This window comes from Botryllus schlosseri, chromosome 6 (assembly GCF_051294905.1).
Source record: "Botryllus schlosseri isolate E-star chromosome 6, Bs_hap1, whole genome shotgun sequence".
Classification (NCBI taxonomy): Eukaryota; Metazoa; Chordata; class Ascidiacea; order Stolidobranchia; family Styelidae; genus Botryllus; species Botryllus schlosseri.
Window position 1 is genome coordinate 17,359,419 of NC_137241.1, and position 25,587 is coordinate 17,385,005.

Genomic DNA, 25,587 nt, shown 5'->3' on the forward strand with positions numbered 1-25,587 from the left:
TGGCCCCACCCGGTGGGTTCAATGACCTATTAGCTGGAACACACTGACATCTTAAAATGTTCACAAACATGATCAATTGATCATCACCCCTGTTGATCGACCGATGTGCCATCCCGAATATTCAATCAATCAATCAATCAATCATTTATATTTGTCACACCAGTGAAAATCCGGTACGGACCAGGATGACGACGAGGGGCCGCAAGGCCTTAGTACACAGTCGCCACCTGAAGGAGTATACACATTATATTCAATGGCACAAAACAAATGACAATAAATAAATATTAATATTATTATTAAATTATTAAATATTAATATTAGATGGCATCTGGCATCTACAGGTTATATCATGTATGCCAAAGTTATATTATATTATTTTAAGGTTCAGTTATAACGATGGAAGTAGTGTTATAGCGCTGTAGTCTGTCTGTCGCCGTGCCGTTGGACGCTACTTTTACGATGGCGCAGGTGCAAAGAATAGCGCACATATACAGGAAGATTCGAGGTTACGATGAACTTGTCGCTGATATAATGGAATATGGCGCCGTGATGAGTCAAGAACACCAATCGCAGACGACGATGGAATCATTGCGGGCCACTGTGGATTTCATTTCCACTGTCAATTCACCAGATGCATCTAACAGTTCTGAGGAAGACAAACGAGACCTGACCGGTAATCATGGAAATCCATGTAACACGAGAGAGACTGATGGATCTTCGTCTGATAATAGCTCTTCCAGAAGGACTTCTTTCGACAGTGAACTCAAAATTGTTTGCAGACGGATTAGATCGTGTTGCAATGATAAAGGGCTGAAATGAAGAAAAATCTCTACGAAACAGGGCAACATTTTCAAGCATTAGGAGAGCTGTATGTTACCATGGCAATGAACGAAGTCTGCTCGACGACGGATCAAAAACTGCATTTTATCCGGGCAGCTGTGCTTTTCAATGCGGCGATCGTTAGATTTGGAATTGCAGATAGTTCCTGCGACCAAGTTACGGCTACTGAAAAGCTGCAGTGCTTATTCAAGCAAATTTACGGGATAATCGGGTCGAGTGAAACCGATCAGACACTAATAGAGTTTTGCCAGGAACTGAAGCACGAACTGGGAAACATCAGAAGACACGAAAGAGAAATTCTGAACCGCGTTAAGAGACTACGATGTTCAGGGGCTTCGAAATTGGACTCTAATGGCAAAGGACAAGTTACCTTCATTAGAGAGCTGACCGAAGAAAATTCGACAAATTATCGACGTATCATGGTGAAAGTTTTGGGGAAATGCATAGACGTTATGGGAGACCCCCCATGTGACTTCGAAATTGTTGGTCTCGGTTCGTTAGCGAGGGGGGAAGTGACCATGTCTTCAGATTTTGAACATGCAATAATTTTAGATGACAAGGTTTTGATCGCCAAGGAGATTCGAGAATATTTCAGATGGCTCACAGTTCTTTCTTGTATCATCGTAATCGGATTAAGAGAGACAATCGTTACCAGTGTTGATATCAAGTATCTGTGCGATCCCGACGCTCTAGACAAAAGTGAATGCTGGTTCAAGGATGAGTATACGCCTTGCGGATTATCGTTGGATGGTATCATGTCACACGCCTGCAAGTGCCCTATCGGGAAGGTGAGATTAACCAAAAATAGGAAGCACAAGGTTGAACTCATACAGACCGCACGCGATATGGCGACATACATGACAATTAGCGAACAGCTGAAAATGGATATGTACTGGATGACATCCTCGGCACCACTTGTTTCGTATATGGCAATATGACTGTCTATGATGCGTTTCGTGCACAATGTCACAAAATCAACCTATCACAGACTGGTGCAGTTCTTTATAAGCAGCAACGTGACTTGCTTCGACACGTTATTCTCTTGGAAAGTAGTGAAGGCAATATTCATGTGAAAAAGGCGATATATCGACCCATATCAGTTCTCTTACACATAATTGCGAATATCTTCAAGTCGTACTTCAGCAGCAGCTTTTCCATCCTTGATGATCTGTTGCACAAAGGCGTTATTGACATCGAAACATACGCTGAATTGTCACGCGCGGTCGGCGTAGCTTTGGAGATTCGCATGCGTTGCTCTCAGACGAGGCATTGTCGAAAGAATGTCATCAAATGCAAAGATCTGAAAGACTTGATCGGAGCTAAACACGCTGCATATCTCCAAGAAGCCCCCCGTTTGCTCATTAGTACAGTTAACGATCTGTTGCACAGAAAGTTCATATTGGAAGAAAAGCGTGATGCATTACACTTCACATACCGAACCTGTGATATTTGGTATAAAGTGAATTATGCGTGTGAGATCGCATTGCGTATAAACGACGAGAGTCTCATTTTCGACGTACTGGTAAAGATAACCGAACTTCTAGAACAATACCGGACAAACAAAATAGACTCAACTACAGCTTATCGATGTTTAACAATGCAAATCAGTGCGTTGTTTATCTGCTTGTCAAATTGGCTTTTGAGCACCGTCAATTCCCCGTGTGTCCTTGATTCCATGTCCGTAGGCGTCATGAGAGACCCAGTAGACTGGTGCTGCAATGTGCTATCTAAGTTCGAACCTTGCATTTCAATTTTACTGTGCAGAGTAGGTAGCCTGTATTCGCATCAACGATATGACGAAGCAAACAAATATCTTGACGAATGCATAGCGATGAGTTTGACGAAGCAAAAAGTTCCCGATTCAGATCTGGATTCTATAGCAGAATGGGAAGTCGCAGTGAAGATGAAGAGCTTATCATCGCGCGAAGCGCAGAAATACTTCAGTGCAGCATTTTCTAAATCGCGCAATTCAACAAAGTTCGTGCAGGCAATGCATCATATCGGCAAGTTAGAGGCGGAAATGTTATGTGAAAGAAATAAATCTGAAGATATTCCTTCTTTAATGCGAACGATCATGAACAAGATTCAACTAAATAGTGGCATTTTCCAACCTAGCCAAGTCCGAAAACTATTGAGCCATATAGCTCGTATTATGCTTTCAATTCAAGGTGGCACCAGCGTTGCAAACGCTAAGCAGCAGCCAATTATCAGTCGAGATACAAAAAAACCGACAACTCCGAGTAAAATACATGTAAAGATTACTGGACGCCAAAGTCACACCGCAGAACACTACAAATATTCCTTCGGAATTCAACGGAATATCGGCAAACATTCCAACTTTACCTTCACAAAATCACGATACGCGGGGCCATTGATTGTGCAAGAAGTCATTGTGAATTATTATCATGCGTGGCAAATATTCTCTGCGGAAAGTTACGACGACATGGTGATGCTTATTGAATATAGCATGAATGAATTACTTACTTGTCCAAAATTGCGCCCACTGGAATGCACGCGATCCATGATAAAACACACCAAATGCATAGCCTTGTTGGCTTTGTGTGAAAATATCAGAGCTTCTGATCACTGCTTATTTGAAAAACTGTGCGACTCCGCACCTATTGAAATCAAGAAGACGGTATTATTCCAGTCATTCATTTATCCTTGTTTGAAACAACTTTCATCGCGATTGTTGATCAAACGAACGATGGTTACGAAACAAAATGAAGTGTGTAAAGGAATATTCTGCAATTCAAGCTTTCTCGTGGGGAATTAATTCAGAGCTGCTGTGTTGGATTTCGTCAATTTCAGATTCAACGAAAGCATCAAACTCGTATGGAGAATACTTCATCGTGGTGACTGTACCGGTAGAAACTTACAGACGAAGTTTTTTCTCATGTGCCTACTCGCGATCATGATCGAAAGAAAACGGGAATGTCCCCTTCCACATTTACGAAAATGCAGGGAATTCGCCGCCAAACACGCCTATTTGTGGGACACGCAAGGAAATATCGATAAGGCCAAACTTTTCAGGGAGAATCAGATTGTGTCGAGATTCTACTACCGACAAAATAGTGCGCTCGCTGCGGTGTATAATCTGGCCGTGGATGCTTCCTTTTTCGATTGGAGAGGTTCTGCGGCACTTAGTTGGAAACTTCTACATACTGGGAAAGTGAGAAATGCATTGCTGGACCACTGCTCGCTCTTATTACTTCACGTGGCGGAGGTAGCGTACGGCGAAGCTATCAAATATCAGTTAATGCTTAATGCATCAACATAACATGGATGCATAAAACACAAAAAGGTCTGTTGCTCAGTATATTGTCCTCGTTTCAATATACATGGCATAATCAGTGAATATCGTATATCGCGCAAGAACTTCAAATGATTTCGATCACAACACCACGTAATACAAAGGAATTGTTGCAATAGAATATGACAGTGGCTCTCAAACCAGCGCCTTGGTGTTGCCAGTTGTTTCATTTTCCATCGTTCTCCTGTCTTTCCTATTGGAAATGCAAACGCATCAGATCAAGCTAATGCAGTGGTTCTTGACTGGTGTTCCCGGGAACGCCAAGGGTTTCCCGAGCCAGTGTTAAGGGTGCCTTGCGGGAAGTCAAGACTCACACTCAACGCATCGGAGAGAGAACACACTAATTTGCAATAATAAATAGATATAAATACTCTGTTGATGCATTTTGTGCACCTTAGTGCGGTAGCTGTTTGTTTTTATGAAATGAAATTTGGGGCTACCGCGGGCTTTCAGATTAGCGTAAGTTCTCCCCGGGCTAAGAACCACCGCCCTAATAAGCTAATAAGAGTACGAAGTTGACGTGGCGACTTCATCTTTTGCCAGATTTACATCAGCTTGGCGGTGTTATAGCATTACATAAATGCATATCGTTTTTATTTGACTTTATGCAGCACCGAAAGAAACGGTATTCAATGCCAGAGTGATATACTTGACTTTTTATAGTAGTTGAATCGAATATGTGGCGTGTAGCACTGAACAATGAACAGACATTGTCGCGAAACCGCGAATTCATTTTTATAAAAGTACGCTTGGACATTGTACAGTGTTACCACTGAAATGCACGTTACAATGACGTGAAAAATTGAATATATATAATTGAAATATCGGAAATATGGATTCGATAGTTGTGAAGCTGCAGATTATATGATCATAAGCTGAAAAATATGTGGTACTAGATTCATCTTAATAGATCGTACCATCGATATGATCCGAAAGCTGTATGCCAATTGCCGATTATTAGGCTGGCTTATAATCCATGATGGTGTTCATGAAATTTTACGGTGGTGAGTCTGATGAGACGGGGTAAAATCGCCTTACCCAGATAAACGTGCTATGGCTGAGAGTCGATTAAAGTCTCGCGCCTATGACCGTGGACAAGCCGACTACGCCTACTAGATTGGAATACTATTCCTCATTTCGACAATATCGAGAAAAGAGGCGTTTCGGAGTCGGACAAAGCACCTTGTGCTACCGTGCCCATTTCCCACTACCACCCGACGTACTATGAACACAATGCGCTGCACGAAAACACCTGGCAACAGCGACAAGGGGGCGCGGGAGAAGAAAAGGTTAAGAACCTCTGTTGTATAGGCCTAATATGTTGAATAGTTATATAATCCTACCTTTTCTCATTTGATCCTGACATGATTTACGATGACGAAAGTGCTGCGCAATACCTTTGCTTGCTATAATATATCCTATACTTGATACTAAAGCAAACTTAATCTGGCTTTATGACAGAAGTCACAGAACCTCACTCGGACCAAAATCAAACACCGACCATGTAGACGGAGAAGGCATTTTACCATTCTATATAACTTTCGTAGTTTTGTGGATTGCTTACCGTGATGACAATGTCATATAGCAATGTGACGTAATTTCATTTCCGAGGATTGCCTTAAACTAGTTTCCTACGTCGTTGCCCAACAATAAAAATCGTCGAGGGGATTTTGAAAATCGGGTAACCACAACTGATTTCTCGCTTGAGTTATTACTGATTTGGTTGTGTTTCGAATGTCATGGTCGCTTGCAACCCCAGACATAATCTGGCCTATTACCTGATCTTTTAGGAAAGCACATATCGAATTCGAGCTTTTGTTTCACACTATACCGCCACGGCGCCACTCGTCTATTGTACTCAGCTGTGCGTTTCCTACCCAATCTGGGCACGATGGGCGATGACGCCGCAATATCTGTACCATGGTTAAGTGGAACTTGGCCAGTACAATTACGCAATCAAACGTCCGGTCATACAGTAATCGGCTACAGCGTATCGCCCTCCATTTTTATACAGTTCTACCTACACTAGGGGTATTCAAAAATGACCTCTTTCTCAAATCATACTGGCCAATTGATAAAATTGTTAGTTTACCTAATTTAAGCCTACACACCAAATTTGGTTCAATTCCAATTTACGGTGACTGATTCTTTAATTATTTATTATAGTTGTGCTCACCGTAAATACTATTTTATTCAAATCAAAATTTTTCGACGACAATAACTCCGCTTCCACTGGTTGGAATTGAACCAAATTTGGTGAACATCGTTCCTGTAGACAACGTAACACATTTATGGGGTGAACAGAAATCTTCCATTTTTTTATTATTTATTTTTATACAACAAATCGAAACTTTCTTCTCCTGTAGCAATCCGGCTACTGGCTGGAGTCGAACCAAATTTGGTGTGCAGGCTTAAATTAGGGAACCTAACAATTTTATCAAGTAGCTGGTATGATTTGAGAAAAAAGTCATTTTTGATTACCCCCAGTGTAGGTAGGACTTTATAAAAATGGAGGGCGATACGCTGAGACGCTGTAGCCGATTACTGTATGACCGGGTGTTTGATTGCGTACACTCATAGAGCGGCTAGAAAGAGGAAGTTCTTGAGTGGCGTTTCTCCTACTATTGATCCGTGTCACTTCTGCTTTTTGCTGCTTGACTGCCTGCGTGTTGCGTGACTGTTCTGTGTTACAATCGTTCGAGACAGCTTACAGTTATGGCAAATTGACAGGTGATGTACCGGTAATATGTATCGCGGAACCGCTTCAAGACATTCGTTTGTGGCTTATATGTATATATTTTTTGTGACCGGGAAATACGGTATTCAGTTATTTAGAAACTATTTGATTGAGCAGGGATAAGAAGGAAACACAGCTTGTCACTGTTTCCGATTTTCTGGAGAATGAGAAGCATTCAGTATTACAACGTGTCTCGAGACATATCAAATACAAACTCTTTATTCGACTCAACATTGGCGTAATTATCGTGCCTGGAAGAGTAGTGAAGTGTCAGCAAAATGTTGTTACGCTTAGTTAGAAAAGTTTAGCGGTGACAGGCAGAATATCGCAGTAGTCGATTGCGATTACATGCAAAAGTAAAATCGGATATAAATATATAATATATTCTTCGTTAGTCACGGTGCAATGACCACCAACATAGCTAATAGGCTACTTGTAATGATCAGTGCAATTTACAAATCCGACTGTTCTATGTTCACATATGTTTAATACGTCTTAGTGTAACGTTGAGTCATAGTCTTATTAGAAATAATCAATTAGATATACAGAGGTGATCAAAGTAGTCAAGAATGCTACTCAAGTAGAAGTAGAAGTAACAAAGAAAAAATCTACTCAAGTACGAGTAGAAGTAGCCATTTTAAAAGCAGCCTAAAACTACTTGAAGTGGAAGTAGAATTGACTGACTTTAAATCTACTCAAGTAAGTAAGTAGTTGTGAAAACTATCGAAATTCGTACGCATAAACTGCCAAAAGCTGCAAATTGAGCTATGCAAAAGGTGCAGAGCTCGATTCATATTGATGCATCCCAGAAGGTATAAATTGTCGACAGCATAAGCATTCGTCCGCATCATGGGATGAAAATGATAGCGTTGATATAGGGATGCCATACTAATCCTCTGTTTACTCGAACGCCCCGATTGAGAAAATATCATGATATTGCGTCCTCCTCCATATTATAAGGACCGTAGTTTGGTCGAAGTGCAATATGGATAAGTTGTGTCGGATGCGGTGTTAACACTTTGCGCGATTAGTAAACGTTAATAAAAAATATGGCTGATCGTAAAGATGCCATATAGTGTGACTTTCTTTTCGGATATTAGAGGCATTGCTACACTTTCTTTTATACTTCAACATGTATGGTCTCCAGATAAAGGAACTAAAACTAATTAGAACTCAAAGTCTGATACTGAGAATTGAAAGAGAAATATAAATACTACTTCGAAAAAGCCGAAAATATATTTCATGACTTTTGTATATATTACGATATGACAGGTAAATGCTAGATTGCGAAACGGTAGTTGCAAACGCTATGATGGACCATATACTAACTGCAATAACATATGTTATATGGGCGACAATGCGGTGTGAACGGAACCACGCAAACCGCTCCCTAAATGATATTCACCGATACGTTCCAAGAAATCATATTAGTCTCTGTGCGCGAAGTGCGACAAAAATTCTGAGCTTTACTCAACTTTTATGAAAATTAAATGTATAATGCTACGTGAAAACATCCTCGAAATTCCTCTTTCTGATTGCTGGATTACACTACTTCTACTTGATAAACTGAAAATAGCAAAACGTAAGTAATAAGTAGATCACAAAATATTACGAAGTATAAGTAGAAATAGCGGGAAATTAGATCTACTTGAGTAAGTACCAAAGTAGCGGAAAACTACTCGAGAGTATTTCAAAAAAGTAGAAGTACTTCGTTACTGATCACCTCTGGATATGCACAATAATAATTATAATCGAATTCATATACGGTCACTTTGATTTTTCTGGAATGAAATCGATTGCGGTTAAAAGTATTTGAGAAGATTGTAATGGTAATCCATTTTAGAACCATTTTAGAGTCGATTTTTCCATCAAAAGAATTCAAAAATCAAATATTTAAAAAAAGTTAGTGGTATTCTGCGTTTTAACCTTATATGGCACGCGGGTCTCTGAAACACGCTATGATAGTGGTTATCAAACTTTTCTAGACACGCCCCCCCCCCTTTGCCCCTTATCGTGATATCACAAAATATTAAAGAGAGAAATCAGAATGCTGGCAATCCCAACGGATAGTTTGATGGCATTGAAGGTTATGGCTATTGATGAGAGAATTCTCAAATATGAAATTCTGACAATAGACAAGAGTAAACACCATGAACCCGATTTCAAAAGATTCCATGCCAAATTAGCACACCAAAATTTGCCTGTGCCAAACTGATCTCGGTACTATTAACTTGTGATCAAGCCAAAATAGTGGCTCTCAACACTTTCGAGTTATCGGCCTCTGTTCCGGTCAATATAACGAGGTGGTAGGCAGTGTTTGGATGACTCGAGTCATGACTTGACTCGAGTCAAGACTCTTGTAACATTTTTCACATGACTTGACTTGACTCGAGTCACTTGATTGGTCTCGACTTTTCAGAAATGTGGATTGACTTGTGACTCAGAGCAAAATTTGCAAGTCAATCTCAAGTCAACAAGTAATGATATCGAAAAAAATCGCCGTATCTTAAACATGTTCGGGTTGTTCTCAAAAGGCTGGTGTGACTTGCGAGTGCGAGGGCGACCAATCTTCATTCATTCATTCGATGATTGTGCGTTTTACTGCACTGCCATTGTTTTATCACAAATAAATTGACCACAAACGAAGTGATCGGAGCTTATAGCTTACGTTGACGTTGACTAGTATAGCATCGCCGTAACATCACTTCCTCAGGCCTCTACCCAAAACGTTGGCCTTGGGCCCCCACAGGGTGATAAGCCAAACTTCGGTCAATAATATCGGGAATTGCATATATATATTGCTATAAATTTTTTCATCCCCTCTTTTCCCGCGTAATCAGATTTACCGGTATAGAGCTGACTGAGGAGTTGTCTTGGAAAATGTGGGGCCCGTAAATAATAATTAAACATATTCGGGAGGTTCCGTTGGTATAATGACATCGTTATATATGTTATTTCGTGACCTCCTATCTGCTATGCCAAAAGATATTGAAATCACCCAAACGTACAAAACTAAAAGACGCATACGATTTCAAATTGGTATTTTTTCACCGGAAAAATCTTTTCCTCTGCGGAATTGCATTTGTCTTCTGGGGTTCAGATTGCCAGGACAGGAACATTCTGCGCCAGCCATTTAGGCACCTATGGACATTTAAGCATAGGCTATATTAGTAGTGTATACATCGAAGTTCTCGGTAAAAATATGGACAGTCCTCTTCGGCCAAGATTTTCTCGCTGGCGATCGTTCTGGCACACTTCTCGGAGTCGCCCATATAACACGACCTAAAACTTCATATGTCTTGGTGCGACGTAGCGATGTATAATGTCCGCCGACGAAATTCCCATTTCTATAAATCATAAGTATTTTTGCTTAGGGAACATTAAATCGGGGTTTGGGGCGCGGCAGCAGTTACGGTTCTGACTAGTAGTAAAGTAATCTACTTGCAAAGAGTCTATCTCTGTAGTTACCACACGCATTATGGTAGAAATAATTAAAATCTGTTGTAGTAAAACGAAAGATACTTTCCTACGTTCTTGGATAGATAGTGTATGTCCAATTGTCCATACTAAGTAGCTTGCCAAGAATGGAGGGAGAACATTCAACAGCAGCAGTTGTCGGCTTGCAACACTGAAGTTGTGCGTACACTGCTGGTGAGTGGTGACACACAGTGTTGTTTCATTCAGACAATGTTGTCTACACCAGTGCTCTTCAACCGGGGTTGTCGTACACCCTAGGGTGTACCAGAATTTGCAAAGGGTGTACCACTCGGATGGGGTGTACAGGGGTGTACCAGATCCGAATTACAATGAGCCGATGGCTAGCCATCACAAAGGCAGGTTTATGGGTCAGTACCGGTTGTGATGTCATAAGTAAATATTTCTCCTATTCATTTAGCCGTCGGAAATAGATCAATGTTTCCGTTTGGTGTTGGAAAGTATGCTGTGAACAAACATGTGCTCAGCTAGTCATTTGTCTTTTAGTGATTATTGAGGAAACCGCCGCGATAGCTCAGACTTCTTGGATCGGTACTTCCTACCCGACGTTCATAAATACCGCAATGCACATAAATGAAGTGACGTAGCCAGCCAGGGTCGAAACAGCTTCGATGTTGAAATCGAAACCCTTTTGTTTTAAAATGCCAATTTTATGTCCAATATTTCGCCATATATTTGCAATTTAGTATTTTGTTATTAGTGATTCAAATTAGCGACAATAGACTGTGTATAGCGGCATACGATCTTAGGTTACTGACATCTCTTTCAGCCCATGTGCTACTATCGACTGTGTGTGGTGTGGGGCAGGCCTGTTACGCAGTAGGCTGGTGCGCCTGCTATCATCGCTGATCTGAATTACCGCTTCTGTAGCAGTAGCTTTACATACTCTCTCCCCAGTACTGTTACATTTAGGTTGATTATCGTTCGTAATGTCATGCTGTTTTTGGGCTGACACGAAATAAATTCCAATTTGCGTGGCGGGTGGCCTAACTGGCTGCGAATAGACAAATATTATTTTATTCAAATCCAAATTTTTTACGGCAATAATTCCGCTTCTACTGGTTGGAATTGGACCAAATTTGAAAAACATCGTTTTTACAGACAACCTAATACTTTCATGGGGTGAACAGAAAAATTTCAAATTTTTCGTTATTTATTTTTTACATAATAAATAGAAAATTTCTTCTCCCGTAGCAATGCGGCTACTAGTTGAAATTGAACTAAATTTAGTGTGTTGGCTTAAGCTAGGTAACCTAACAGTTTTATCAAGCAACCAGTACGATTTGAGAAAAAAAAGTCATTTTTGAAGACCCCTAATGAACAGGGGTGTACGAGTTTTGAGCAAACGTTAAACGGGTGTACCACGTCGAAAAAGGTTGAAGAGCACTGGTCTACACTACATCACAATTTTTGATGATCCGTGACGTTCCAAAAGGGATCCGCGAAGACAAAGCTTGGGAACATCTGCTCTAAATTTTTAACGTGAATGGTAGCCTGATTTGCTATTTTCCAAGTGCGGGTAGATCATAACGTCGTAAATTTCTACCCGATTACAAGTAAAAGTAGTGATTTCCGAGTCACGTCAAAACTAAAGGGCAAAAGTACAAACGTACAAATGCAGGTCTGAGTAGAAATAAAGAAACAAGCTAAGGAAGTATTCTCAAAAAGTAGATGTGATCGAAGGCTGTATGCTGTTTACCGCTACTTATCATTTGCACTGGATGTCCGTTTAATGAGAAAGCTTTTATCGCATAAACATGCGAAAAGCGAACAATTTTTATAATTAATGATGGTCTCGGTCAATATGATCGGGAATTGCATATATATTGCTATCAATTTTTATTCTCTCTCTGCTCACGTAATCAGATTTACCGGTAGAGCTGAGTGAGGTGTCTAGGAAACTGTAGGGCATGTAAACAATAATTAAACATATTCCGCCTGGGCGGACCCGTTGTTATGACTTTCGTTACATGTTATTTCGTGACCTCCTGTCTGCTATATCAAAAAATATGGAATCGCCCAAATGTATATACTAAAGGAAACTATAAGACGCACACGATTTCAAATTGGTATTTCTTCATTGGCATTTTTCCCTGCGGGATGGCATTTGTCCTGTGAGGCTCAGATTGCCAAGAACATTCGGCACCAGTCATTTGGGCGCCTATGTACAATTAAACCTATATGTATTTTGTCTATATAACGAAGTTCTCGGTCAGCGTAAGGGTAGTCCTTTTCGACCAAGGTGTTCTCGCTGCCGATCGTTCTTGCACACTTCTTGGAGTTGCATGTTACATGGCCTGAAACTTTTTATGTCTTGGTGAGTCGCGGAGCGGTTATGGCCAACGCCGATATGCCCGTTACTATAAATCTTGCGTATTTTTTCTAGGGGGAAGAGTACCCAATAGATATTAGGCAACTTGAAATCGCGCATAGCACGAAAAAAATTTTGAAACCGTTGCATAAATTTTCGAAAAATACTCTGTAATTTATGTTAATTCACGAAATAATTTTAGGCCCCTTCGAGATCGCCCCCGCTCAATTGGGGGTTTGGGTACGGCAGTTACGGTCCTGTTAACTTAGCACGACTGCGTAAATAAATACTCGCTTCTGTCTGACATGCAGCTGCAGAAATCATATGAAGGATTTCGTTTTAATATAGTAGCCTACTTCAAATTTCACACAGTATGATGCCATCTTCTAGAATAGCACGATTTGGGCAGTTTATACCTAGCATATACTAGCAATTCATGTGGTGGCACTGGTAATTAGCCAAGTGCGTTTCTCCCATCCGATGCTTGAGCAGAGCACTCATGAATTGAATATGCTTGTTTAACGTTTGATTACGGCTCATCCGTCGTATGCCGCGCCAATGAATACAAAACATTTTGTGGGAAAATTGGTTTTAAACAAATGCCCTTTTGAGAAAAAAAAATTGTTTTTTTTCTTTCAAACGTTGTCTAATTATGCCATAATTGTGTAAGTACGTCCGAAAACCCATGTAGTATGAGCCTACGGACGATTTACACCAAGAATAGTCGACGTATACGATGTGGGGTGGCTGGAACCCTCGAAATCGTCGTCGGCTCAACAGATTTTGAATGTAGGTATAGGTCATTGGTGCGGAATGGGTGTTCTGATGATGATGACCGCCAACCGTAAAAATGCTGCATAATGATGTAGTTCTGGTTAAAGATATTTTTGGTCTCTTTATGACAGTGGTCGGAAGCCCTTTTCGTCGAAGGAGCCATATTTACCCTATATTTTCAATTGTCGATGTCAATCCACTTTGACGTCACAATTAAATATTCGTGACATCATGGCGAAAAAGAATTGAAAAACATGTTTTAGACAAGGGTCTTGTTTTAAAGACGTTTTTTTTAAATCGATTTTTGTTTTAAATGCAACCCTAATTCAACTGCTGAAGCTTGTCATTTTCGCAACGCACAGACCCTCATAAGACTACAAGCACCAAAGGAATTGACATTTCTAAGAGTGATCTTGTTTTCAGAATAATACATATTTCTATCAGAAGCCCTGACAATTTACCATGTCGTTCTTCCAAAGAATAAAAGAGAGATATGAGGATATTCGCAGATGCGATAAACTTTTCGATGATTTAATGGAACACCGTGCTTTACTGATTCGTGGTAAAGACATCGAATCGATAATGAAGTCTATGAATATCTCAGAGGAGTACATCTCCGCTGTGAAATCGTCCGAAGCATTTCAAAGATATATGGATGAGAGGCCAATCCTGAACTCAAGCGATCAACAGAACACTCAATTTTTGTCCGATAGTTGTTTAGTTGACAGAACGTGTCTCGACGATAAGTTAAAGAATATTTGTGAACAGATTCGATATCATTGTGACAATTATGGAAGAGAAATAAAGAAAAACCTGTACGAAACGGGGAGACAATTTCAGAGATTGGGGCAGTTGCACATCACCATGGCAACGACCGAAGTACGCTCGGCCATGAATCAAAAATTGGATTTCATCAGGGCGGCAGTGCTTTTGAATGCAGCGATTGTTAGGTTTGAGATCGTTGGCAAATGTTACGATAAAATGAAAGCAACAGAAAACTTCCACGATTTACTTAAAAAGATTTATGAGCTGATAAAATTCAAAGGTGACGACTGTAACATGATTCAATTCTGCCACGAAATGAAGCAGGAGATTCTAAAGTTAAGAGCTTCGGAACAGGCGAGTTTGGGTCGTGTGAAGAAATTGCGATGTGCAAACGATCAAGATTTTGAATCAACGGGAAAATCTGAATGCTCCGAGATTAAGAAAATAACCGAAAATAATTCGAAAAATTATCGACGCATCATGGTAAAAATTTTAGAAAGATGCCGGGAAATTATGGGGAAGCCCCCCTGTGAATTCGCCATTGCTGGTCTCGGTTCATTAGCTAGAGATGAAGTAACGCTGTCGTCAGATTTCGAACATGTAATTATTTTGGATGACAAGGTGGTCGTTGCGGAGGATATCCGAGAGTACTTCAGATGGTTCTCCATTCTCTCATGCCTTGTTGTCATCGGATTAGGAGAAACAATCGTTCCTAATGTTGATATCAGATATCTTTGTGATCATTACTCCTCGTACGAAAGTGAGAAATGGTTTAGAGACGAGTACACTCCATGCGGATTATCATTTGATGGAATGATGCCGCACGCATGCAAAACTCCTATAGGAAGACAGAGACCAACCAAAAATAAAAATAATGCTGTTGAACTCATCCAGACCGCATCTAACATGGCGAAATACATGACATCAAGCGAACAATTGAAAAATGGATACATGCTGCACGACGTCCTTGGTACCACCTGCTACGTTTATGGTAATGAAGATGTCTATGATTGTTTTCTTGCACAATGCCAAAATAACAAACAAACCATGCACGGAGACATTCTACGCGAGCAGCAATATGACCTGCTTAGATTTGGTAAAAGTGCGGAATTTCATAGAAGTTATTATATTGATGTCAAAAAGAAGTACTATCGACCAATAACTGTCCTTCTACACGTTCTTGCAAATCACTTCCATTTAACCCAACAGAACAGCTTTAGTATTCTCGATGACTTGAAGCGTCAAAATGTTATTGACGCAAGCATATATGATGAATTATCGCATGCAGTGGCAATAGCTTTGGATATTCGCATGCGTTTCTATCAGACTAGAAACGGACAACGGAATAACATCGAACTCAAGGATCTGAGCAGAATAATGGGAACGAAACGTATGGTACATCTTGAGATCGCCACCTATTTTCTTGAAATTGGAGTCAAAGATCTAATGTACAGGTCGCACGTATCGAGAGAAGATTGTATGAATTTGCGTTTCCCCAGAAGAGATTCTGACATTCGATACGACGAGCGTTGTATTTACGAGAAGTCATATCGCGAAGACCACGGATCTTTGATTTTTGATATCCTTGGAGAAATAAAGAATCTTTTACATCAATACGAGACTAAGAAAATACTCCCGGCGACGGCTTGCCAATTCATAACCGTACAAATCGTGGTGCTACATGACTGCTCAATAGCACTGGATAGAGGCGCCAACCCGTTTCCGAATTTACGTGATTTCACCCCAAATTTAGAGCCTATTGTGAACGACCTCTTTGAATGGTCATATGAGATACTTTGCAAGTTCGAAGCAGGCATCCAATATTTCATTAGTAAGATAGATATCCTATATAGACACGGGCAATACCACGCGGCAAACAAATATCTTAACCAATGTGTGCTGGAGCTGTGTTGTGATAAACAGAAATGTTCAGATCATTATTTAGATTTAGTAGCAGGATGGGAATTTGAATTAAAGTTGGTGATCCTTTCACCGAGGGAAGCAGTAGAGTATTTTGCAGCAGCTGCATCTGAACGACGCAACCTAACTGATTTCACACAAACATTGTATCTCATTGGTATGATAAAGGCTAAAATATTATGCGGGCCGAAGATATACGACCCGATATGTCAAGTTTCAACTTTGAAAGGTATTGGACGGCAAGTCAATTCACTCACACATCGTCTTAATCCACTCCAATATTGGAAGATATTGTCGACTATCTGCATTATTTTGATTGATAGCAATCGAGGTTTCGATTCTTTGGAATTCTTCCGATCGATCGTCAATATGGCGGACAAACGGCGGGCAAACGATAGTAAACCTTTGAATGATTTTGGGAAGAGTATCAACTCGTCAGCACATTATAAATATGACTATGGCATAATTCGGAATACCGGAAGACATGCCAATTTCACTTTCGCAAAATACGAGTACACAAGGCCTCTGGTTATGAAGGAAGTGGAGGTCAAATATCATCACGCGTTGCAGATATTCTCGTCGGCATCGTACAGCGATATGCTGATGCTGATTGAATATATCATGGATACAGATCTCGGTTACAAGGAAGTGCCAAGCGAATACGTGGACATGACGGTTAAAACTACCGAGGGTATTGCGGTTATGACAATGTGCGAAAATATCAGAGTTAGTGACTACAGTGTTTTAATAAAACTGTTCAACTCCACCTCAGCTGGTACGATGAAGAGTATTCTACTCCAGCCATTCATTTACGCTTGTCTCAAGGATTTCTTCGCAAGTTCGTTAATAAATCGAACACTGATTATAAAGCAAAAAGCCATATGCGAAAGTATTTTTCTCTGTTCAAGTTTTGCCGTTAATGATTCATTTAAAGCTGCTGTATCAGATTACACAAATTTTGAATTTCGCGAAAGTGCCAAAAAGGTTTGGAAGATGCTTCAACGTGTCAATTGCGCTTGTAGTGAGACGAAGACAAAGTTTTTTCTCATGTGCGTGCTAACCATCATGATTGAAAGAAAACGAAAGCGGCCCTTTCCTCATTTGCGAAAGTGTAGGGAATTATCTCTCGTACAGGCTTCTCTGTGGCATCTGTCAACTCATAAAGCCCCGGGTAATCATTACAAGATGTTGCCAGGGGTGTCACGACTCTACGAACAGGGAAATGATTTTCTCGTGGCAGTATACAATCTTGCAGTGGACGCATCCGTTTTTGAGTTTAGAAGCTGCTGTGTATTGAGTTGGCAGCTGATCCATACACGAAAATTACGGCATCGATTGCTACGGCGTTGCATGCTGTTGTTATTATATACAGTGGAGGTAGCGTACGGCGAAGCCCGCGAATATAGTTACGTACATAGATCATAAGGTTTCAGAAAAGCATATAAATCACATTAAAAATACTAGAAATGGATAATGCTGATATTATGAATATCCATTTGTAAGTTTGGACAATCGTGTTTGTAATCTTCCAGGCTCCGAGCGGCAACTAAATGAATTATCTGGGATCTGGTAATGCTACCCCAGCCACTCGCCACAGATCTCGTGGCAAGGGGTTTGAGAGACGATTTCGCGAGGCCATAATATGCGTGCGCAATTTAGAAGTTCAATTCTTAGTTTAATAAGCACTTTAGTGGATTTGATCTGCGCATTTGATTTGCCTACATTCCCATAGATTTTCCGATTTTGTTTTCCGTCATTTGGTCACGATGGCTAACATTTTATAGCTTTGTTAGCGTTGGCGTGAGAGTTAAGAAACCTGAATCCTAAATGCCGCGAAGACGAACTGACTATGAGCATTGAGCAACTGAAGCAATTTTTTGGTACATGGCTGGTTTCCACTCTATTTTGTATGTGTATGAATATGTTTTACACAATTCTAAGACACCGTATATTGCTATTTTCTTGTTCTTTTTGTCCTCAATCCGTAGACATTTCAGTTCACCACAACACAAGGGACTGTATTTTTTTTAATTGCTGCTGAGCTATCGGAGATGGGCGGATTGAATATTATTTCACATCTATCCCAGACATCAGCTTTCAATCCAAGTTTAAATTTTGATCCCAAGTTGATTTGGTATTACGTATTATCATGTTCGAATACAAGTGAACATCGCACAAAAATTCAATATTTTTCGAAACTACGTGTAGAAAAAGGCTGCCAAAATTCATAGACCGAAAATTTGCCGAAATCTATAAATCGATCCTCAAAGACGAAGAAATGCGATTTCTCATGCCGAACATATAGCATTCAGTCAGTCATCTTTCTTCGCGACTTGTTTTTATCCACGATACGATAGAAATCTATTTAATCTCATTGTTACGATTTGTTTTTGTGGAGCTGTTGCTAAAATAGCTCGTCCCCGTGGATTTATCAAATGTTGCCTTTGGTGTTACTTTTTAATTTTATAGTGGATGCTGCATAGACGAAGTTGTATATACATACATACACACATGTAGGCCCTACATATATACAAGGCGTTCTGCATTCTCACGACTGATGCGTTTGTTCTTTCATTTATACTTCCACGGTCTCTACTGGCCCAAATTCGCTTGCATTCACTTTCTTTGTGGTGAATAGTGTGTTATTACTTGATTACCTGTTGTTGTTGTTGTCGTTGTTGTTGTTGTTGTTGTTGTTTGTAGTACTCGTGGTGTTTGTCGACAACTATGGTCATTTACACCAGGCCAATTTTTATCATGTTTATCTCGTAGCTGCCGACTTGCAGCACTGCCCACTTCTGGGCTTTTATAAGGCACCGCTTACACGGATGAGATTGCGAGGAGGAGTCTACATAAACCTCCAACACTTGGATGGGAATTCTGGAGTCGACCTCGGTCGGACTCGAACTCGCAATCCCTTGGTGTTGCGGCTGTGGATTATACCACTATGCTATCTCGCCACGACCTTGATTAGCTGTCTCTCTATATATTGTGTCGCTCCAAATTTGTTGTTTCTCGGTAGCTTAGTTGCTGGCATAGCTGTATTGCGTATATTGCTCGTTTTCAGTTAATGAAAGCATTGGTTAGTCAGTGTAATAAAGGTCATCACAATGACATGCTTGCATTTAATTTCTTTAATCTTTTTTTAAATATAGAGTACTTTTTTGTATAAATTTGCAAGTTGAATCTTGTTTACCATTAATAACAGTGTAACTACATGTTGTACCTTGTAACCATGCGATGTTACCAATGCACTACATCAGTGTTTCCTAAACCTTTTTCACATAACGCCCTCTTTGACCAGTAATCCAGCAACAAAAATTTGTTTTGTTTATTATACTCTCACAACGACCTTGTCGCTCATGGCACTTTTAGCTTAATATAATTCATAGGCAACACACTACACGTTATTTCAAAGTCCGAACTCTGTAGAAATCTCAGGACAGACACAATCAAGGAATGAAATCGTACATTCCATTTTCATTTTAAATGTCACTGTACTTCACTGCCGTGAATTAAGTTCCTAATAATTCATCATATACTCGTCGTACAGGTGTTTATACACATGTGTACCATAAGTCACGCTGGCTGAGAATTCTGTTCGTTATGGTAGAAGTAGATATGTTAGAAAACTCTATATTGCATGCCAATGAACATCTATGGATAGCGATGATTACGATTTCAGATTGAATACACCTTGTACAACAGCGAACGACGTATATAGGGTTGCAATTAAAACAAAAATCAATTCAAAACAAACATGTTTAAAACAAGGCCCTAGTTTAAAACATGTTTTTTATTGTTTTTATGATTTTTTAAAAGCCATGACGTCACGAATAGTCAATTGTGACATTGACATTGACAATTGAAAATATAGGGTAAATATAGCTCCTTTTACGAAATATCTACGCACTATTGCTGTTGAACCGACTATTTTGAGGGTTCCAACCATCCCATATCGACATACGTCGGCTATATCTGGTGGGAATTGTCCGTAGGCTCACACAACATGTTTTTTGGAAAGCATTTACACATTTATGGCATAATTTTACAACTTAAAAAAAATTTCACCTACAATTGTCACAGTATTATTTCTACGTTGTCGCGGAGTCATGAAGAGGCATATTCCAATGATATAAGTATCGGAGCCTATGAAGAGGTCTATACGAGTCTACAACGTGCATTCCATGACGATCATCTTCAATCTGTTTGCCATGGTCGTATATGACATCTGCTAGAATGATAGGATTTTGTTTTCAATTTTTAATACCATGTCTTTCATCCCAGCTGGAAGTCAGTACGAGTACTCCCTGTAAGTGACATTCATATATCTGTAATTTCTCAAATAAAATCATGTAAATGTGTTCTTATTGCTAGCTCCCAATATATGTTATCCAAACATCAGGCGTCAGGCTGTGACCTGTGACTTAAAGCAGAAAGAGCATGACTTCCAACTATCCAGGTCTCATTTGAAGCTCAAATCGAGAGTCCAATAGAATAGGTTTATAATCACTGCAATGATGTCTCATCGATAATTGGGTGGTCGAAACCGCCGATTTCAAGAACGATTTGGAGTAGGCCTACTTAGCAATCCGTCTAAGAAGCTTTTCAGAATGTTCTAGAACAGGGGTTTAAACCTGTGGTCCACAGGAGCATTTTGAGGTGGGCCACGGAGCTATTTGGAAAATTGTGGATGTATGGTGAGTGGTGAGTTTATTTATAATCGTTATATTTACGACATTTTTTTTATGTAAAAAACTTAATTTTGACCAAATTTTGACCTAACGTATTAGGTGGTTTCCCACATAATGTTAGAATTGTACTACTTTTATTCCTTTCTGGTTCGAACTGCCTGTCCGTACAAATACGAAGTAGTTCGGCCTGAAAAAACTTTTTTGACTCCAAAACTGACAAATTGTTTCATGAAAAAACTTGATTTTAACGAAATTTGACCCTATGAAGAATTCCAGTAGTTACATCACGAATTATGGTAGAAATAATTAAAATCTGTTGTAGTGCAACGAGAGATACTTTCCTACATTCTCGGGTAGAAAGTGTCGGTCCTTACTAAGTAGCTTGCCAAGAATGGAGAAACATTAGCAGTTGTTGGCTGACAACATCGAAGTTGTGCGTGCGTATATACTGCTGATGACACAGCGCTTTTCTTCATTCTGACAATGGTGTCAACACAACAATATACTTTACGAGCTCAGTGGGTTACCATTTGGTTTCCCTGAAGCTCGCGCAGTTTCGAGCACACAAAAAGCTCTAGTATCAACGCATATGTGAAGTACCAGAAATGCTTTTTCATTTCATTAATTTTATTCATTGTGGCGCATCTCATTCCCAATTGCAATCAGCCCCATTTCTGACACCCTGGAACAGTCAATGTCAAGTACCGGATATTCGAACACTGGGCTGTTGAGGAATGCAATTGATGTCTCTATGGATGAGATTTTGGGAATGGCGACTATGTAATCAGTAAAAATTTTGAATCTCGGATGAGAGACGTCGGTATGCCCTGCATAACTGGGATTAGGGTTGCATTTAAAACAAACGGTGTTTCAAAACACTTTGTTTAAAACATGTGTTTTAAAAAAAGGCCTTTTCAGAAAAAATAAAATTGTTTTTCTTTTAAGCTGTAAAATTATGCCATAATTGTGTCAATACTTTACAAAAAACATTCTTTTGAGCCTGGACAATTACCATCCGATGTAGCCGACATATATCGATAGGGGATGGTTGGAACCCTCATAATAGTCAGTTCAACAGCAATAGTACATATATTTCGTCAAAGGAGCTATTTTTACCCTATGTTTTCAATTGTCAATATCAATCCACTATGACGTCACAATTGAATATTCGTGACGTCAAGGCTAAAAAAAACATAAGAAACAATAAAAAACATGTTTTAAATTAGGGCATCGTTTTAAACATGTTTGTTTCAAATTCATTTTCGTCTTGAATGCAACCCTAACTGGGATAGGGCACAGCAATTCTTCAACATATCAGGAATTATGCTCGCTGCCAGTCCCAGACCTGTCTAGTCAACGTCTACTTTGAACTGCGTACTTACAGGCTACATACGATGTATAAGCGACATTTCAGTTACTTCACATAAGTGTTGATGCTATGCTTTATATGCCCGAAAACCTTGCAAGCCTCAAGAAAACCAAATGGTAACTCACCAAGTTTATAAAGAACACTAGTCATCTGGGTGTCTTTCAATATCACCTCAAACCCCTGGTCAAAGTATAATTGAAAACATCGGCGTTCTACTAGGACGCATGAAGACAATTAAATGGTTGTCACTGAATATGGAGAATGACGTGAAGAGAAGACGATAACTTTTGATTGGAGGAAAAATTGTGATGATTGTAATGAACCAAAGGCGAGATTCCTCAAGCATCCTATCGTTTCATGAACCGAGTTCACTACATATAATGAAGCATAATCTAATTCCACTGAAAATATAATTTTTTTCCATAAGTCACAATTCACTTGCCAGAGGATGAAAGGAGTGCTGAAAAGCGAATAATATGATATCATGATATTACAATGCATTGTGAAGAGTACAGTCACAAATTTCGTCTGGATTTCGTGAAATCTACACAGAGGTGGTCAGTAACGAAGTACTTCTACTTTTTCGAAGTACTCAAGTAGTTTTCCTCTACTTCTGGTACTTACTCAAGTAGATCTTTTTTTCGCTACTTTTACTTCTACTTCATAATATTTTGTGAATTACTTACTTACTTTTCGCTATTTTCAGTTTGTCAAGTAGAAGTAGTTTAATCTCCCAATAACAAAAATAGCCTAAGGCATTTCGGGGCTGTTTTCACGTAGTACCAACCAGAGTTGGATCAATTACAATTACAATTACTTCCTTGCATGTTTCAATTACATTACAATTACAATTACTCAATGCTAAAAATATCAAATTACAATTACAATTACAATTACTGTTAAACATGTAATAATTACAATTATAATGACAATTACAATTACTTTTAAACAGGTAATTGCTTCAGTAAAGAGGTGTTATTTGACAACCGTAGCGACGTAATTAGCGACAATATCAAGCCATTCATGTTTCATTCCTGATATGTAGAATACCCTTTAATTAAAAAAAACTCGAACGTATTCGAACTATTCCTAATCATGAGTACTGAAAACAACAAGCACAGAAAAATGTATCAAGCGGCTGTTAAGAAACAAAGGTTTGAGCGACTAACAGCGGATAGGCTACATGACAGTCAATGAAATGTAATCAAACGATTATGCTACTCAGAGCTGAGTCAGGATAATGAAATATAATTGGTAAGGCGTCATCAAGGATGATACCGATAAGGTGTGTAAAATTAAAATAAATGCAAAAGGAAAGAACCTCCTGATAACTAAGAATTACAATATTTTGGTTCGCATTTACATTTTCACTTGCTCGGAAACTGTTCGATTGCATTTGATTAACATTAGGGTGCGAAAAGTGTCTGGCCCCAGTAAATTTGGCCAAGATTGAAGGTAAGATTGGGATAACATCTCAACAAACGCGTGATCAAGTTTGATGAAGCCTTGGTTGGAAACTTGATTTTTTTTGCTATTGTTGCAACAAGCCTCGTTACTGGTCAGAGTTTATTTGCTCTTTATCTATTTTCGAAATATTAAGATTTAATTTAGCCCACTGGTTCTCCAAATTTTTTAGACACGCCCCTGTTTATGACAGTGAATATTTTGTGCCCCCCTTATCGTCATAGCACACAATGAAACCAGAAAGTTAGCAATCCTTACATATAGTTTGATGGTATGGAAGGTTATGACTGTTGACGAGAGAATTCTCCAATACGAAATTCAGACTATACACCGAGCAATAACCATAAAACAGAGGTGAATCGGGCCAAGCGCGGAAAAGATTTCAGTTCACTGGAGCGTCGCGCCCCGTTCAGATGCTTTCACGCCGACCAAGGGGGCACGCCCCCAGTTTGAGAACCACTGGTTTAGCCTATATTGTAATTCACAAAGTTTTCTGTTGCTAGTGAAGTATGGGAAACAGTTTAGCGTGACTGAATTATCTAGTTATAGTACAGCACGCATAGAACACCGATGTAAATAGGCTAATTATTACATGTGGTGACTGTTAACTAAGTCCTTAAGGCCCCTCGTCGTCATCCTGGTTCGTTCCGGATTTTCACTGGAGCGACGAATACATGATTGATTAAATGATTACTTTATGTTGTGATTGTCAGGTTTCGATGAAAATGTAATTGAGATTGTAATTGAGCAAAATTTTGATCAAATTACAATTACAATTACAATTACACAAAATAGAAATGCTCTAATTACAATTACAATTACAATTACATTAAAAATGTAATTATTACATTCAGCTCAATTACAAATTACAATTGATCCAACTCTGGTACCAACATCCAATTTTCATAAAAGTCATGTAATACCCAGAATTTTCGTTGCGATTCGCGCACAGTAGATATGGAGTCACAAATATGTTTTAACGAAAGTATCGCTGAAAATAATTTAGATACCGGGTTGCGTGGCTCCGTTCACACCGCATTGTCGCCCATAACGTTTTAAACTACCGTTTCGCAATCTAGCAATTACCTATTATACCTAGCAGCTCATGGCGTGACCTAATCTGGAAAAGTGGTCTTTGACTTTTTCAACGTTAGACCTGTTTTAGCAGACCACCGTGGAAACTTTCTGGACAAAAGACGTGAAATACATTTTCCGCTTTTTAGAAGTAGTATTGGTATTTTTCTTTCAATTACGAGCATTATACGTTGAATTCTACTTATATTTCATTTTTTTGTCTGGAGAACATACATCTTGAAGTATAAAAGCAAGCGTAGTAATGCCTTATATTTCCGAAATTAAGGCTAAACACTATATGGCATTTATACGATCTGCAAAATTTTTAATTATCGTATACTAATCGCGCAAAGTGTTAAAGCCGTATCCGACAAAACTTCTCCGTATTACTCTTCGACTGAACTAGGGGCCTTATAATATGGGATAAGACGCATTGCCATGATATCCTCTAAAACTGGATGTTCGAGTAAACAAAGGATTAGTATCGTATTTCCATATCAATACTATCATTTACATCCCATGATGTGGACGACTGCTGATTCTGTCAAAAAATGACACCTCCTGGGATGCATCAATATGAATCAACCTCTCTACACCTCCCGCATCGCTCCTTGCAGCTTTTGACAGTCCATGCGAACGAATTACGATCGTTTTCAAAATTACTTACTTGAGTAGATTTAAAGTCAGTCAATTCTACTTCTACTTCAATTAGTTTTAGGTTGCTTATGAAATAAGTACTTCTACTCGTACTTGAGTAGAATTTGTCTTCGCTACTTCTACTTCTACTTCTACTTGACTAGCTTTCTTGACTACTTTGACCACTTCTGTTAA

The 25,587-nt window shown here is 39.3% G+C and overlaps 1 protein-coding gene and 1 pseudogene across 1 annotated transcript; both read left to right on the forward strand.

Moving 5' to 3' along the window:
• The first annotated feature begins 319 nt into the window (after nt 1-319).
• LOC145441258 (uncharacterized) lies at nt 320-4,984 on the forward strand (annotated as a pseudogene).
• A 7,858-nt stretch (nt 4,985-12,842) lies between these two features.
• Nucleotides 12,843-19,831, forward strand: LOC145441259 (uncharacterized). The gene has a single exon (XM_080319079.1). The coding sequence runs from the start codon at nt 13,933-13,935 to the stop codon at nt 17,578-17,580; it is 3,648 nt and encodes a 1,215-aa protein (XP_080175205.1). The 5' UTR covers nt 12,843-13,932; the 3' UTR covers nt 17,581-19,831.
• The last annotated feature ends 5,756 nt before the right edge of the window (nt 19,832-25,587 follow it).

What these genes read in the sequence shown, in the direction of transcription:
- LOC145441259 (XM_080319079.1), top strand. Translation starts at nt 13,933, where the DNA reads ATGTCGTTCTTCCAAAGAATAAAAGAGAGATATGAGGATATTCGCAGA.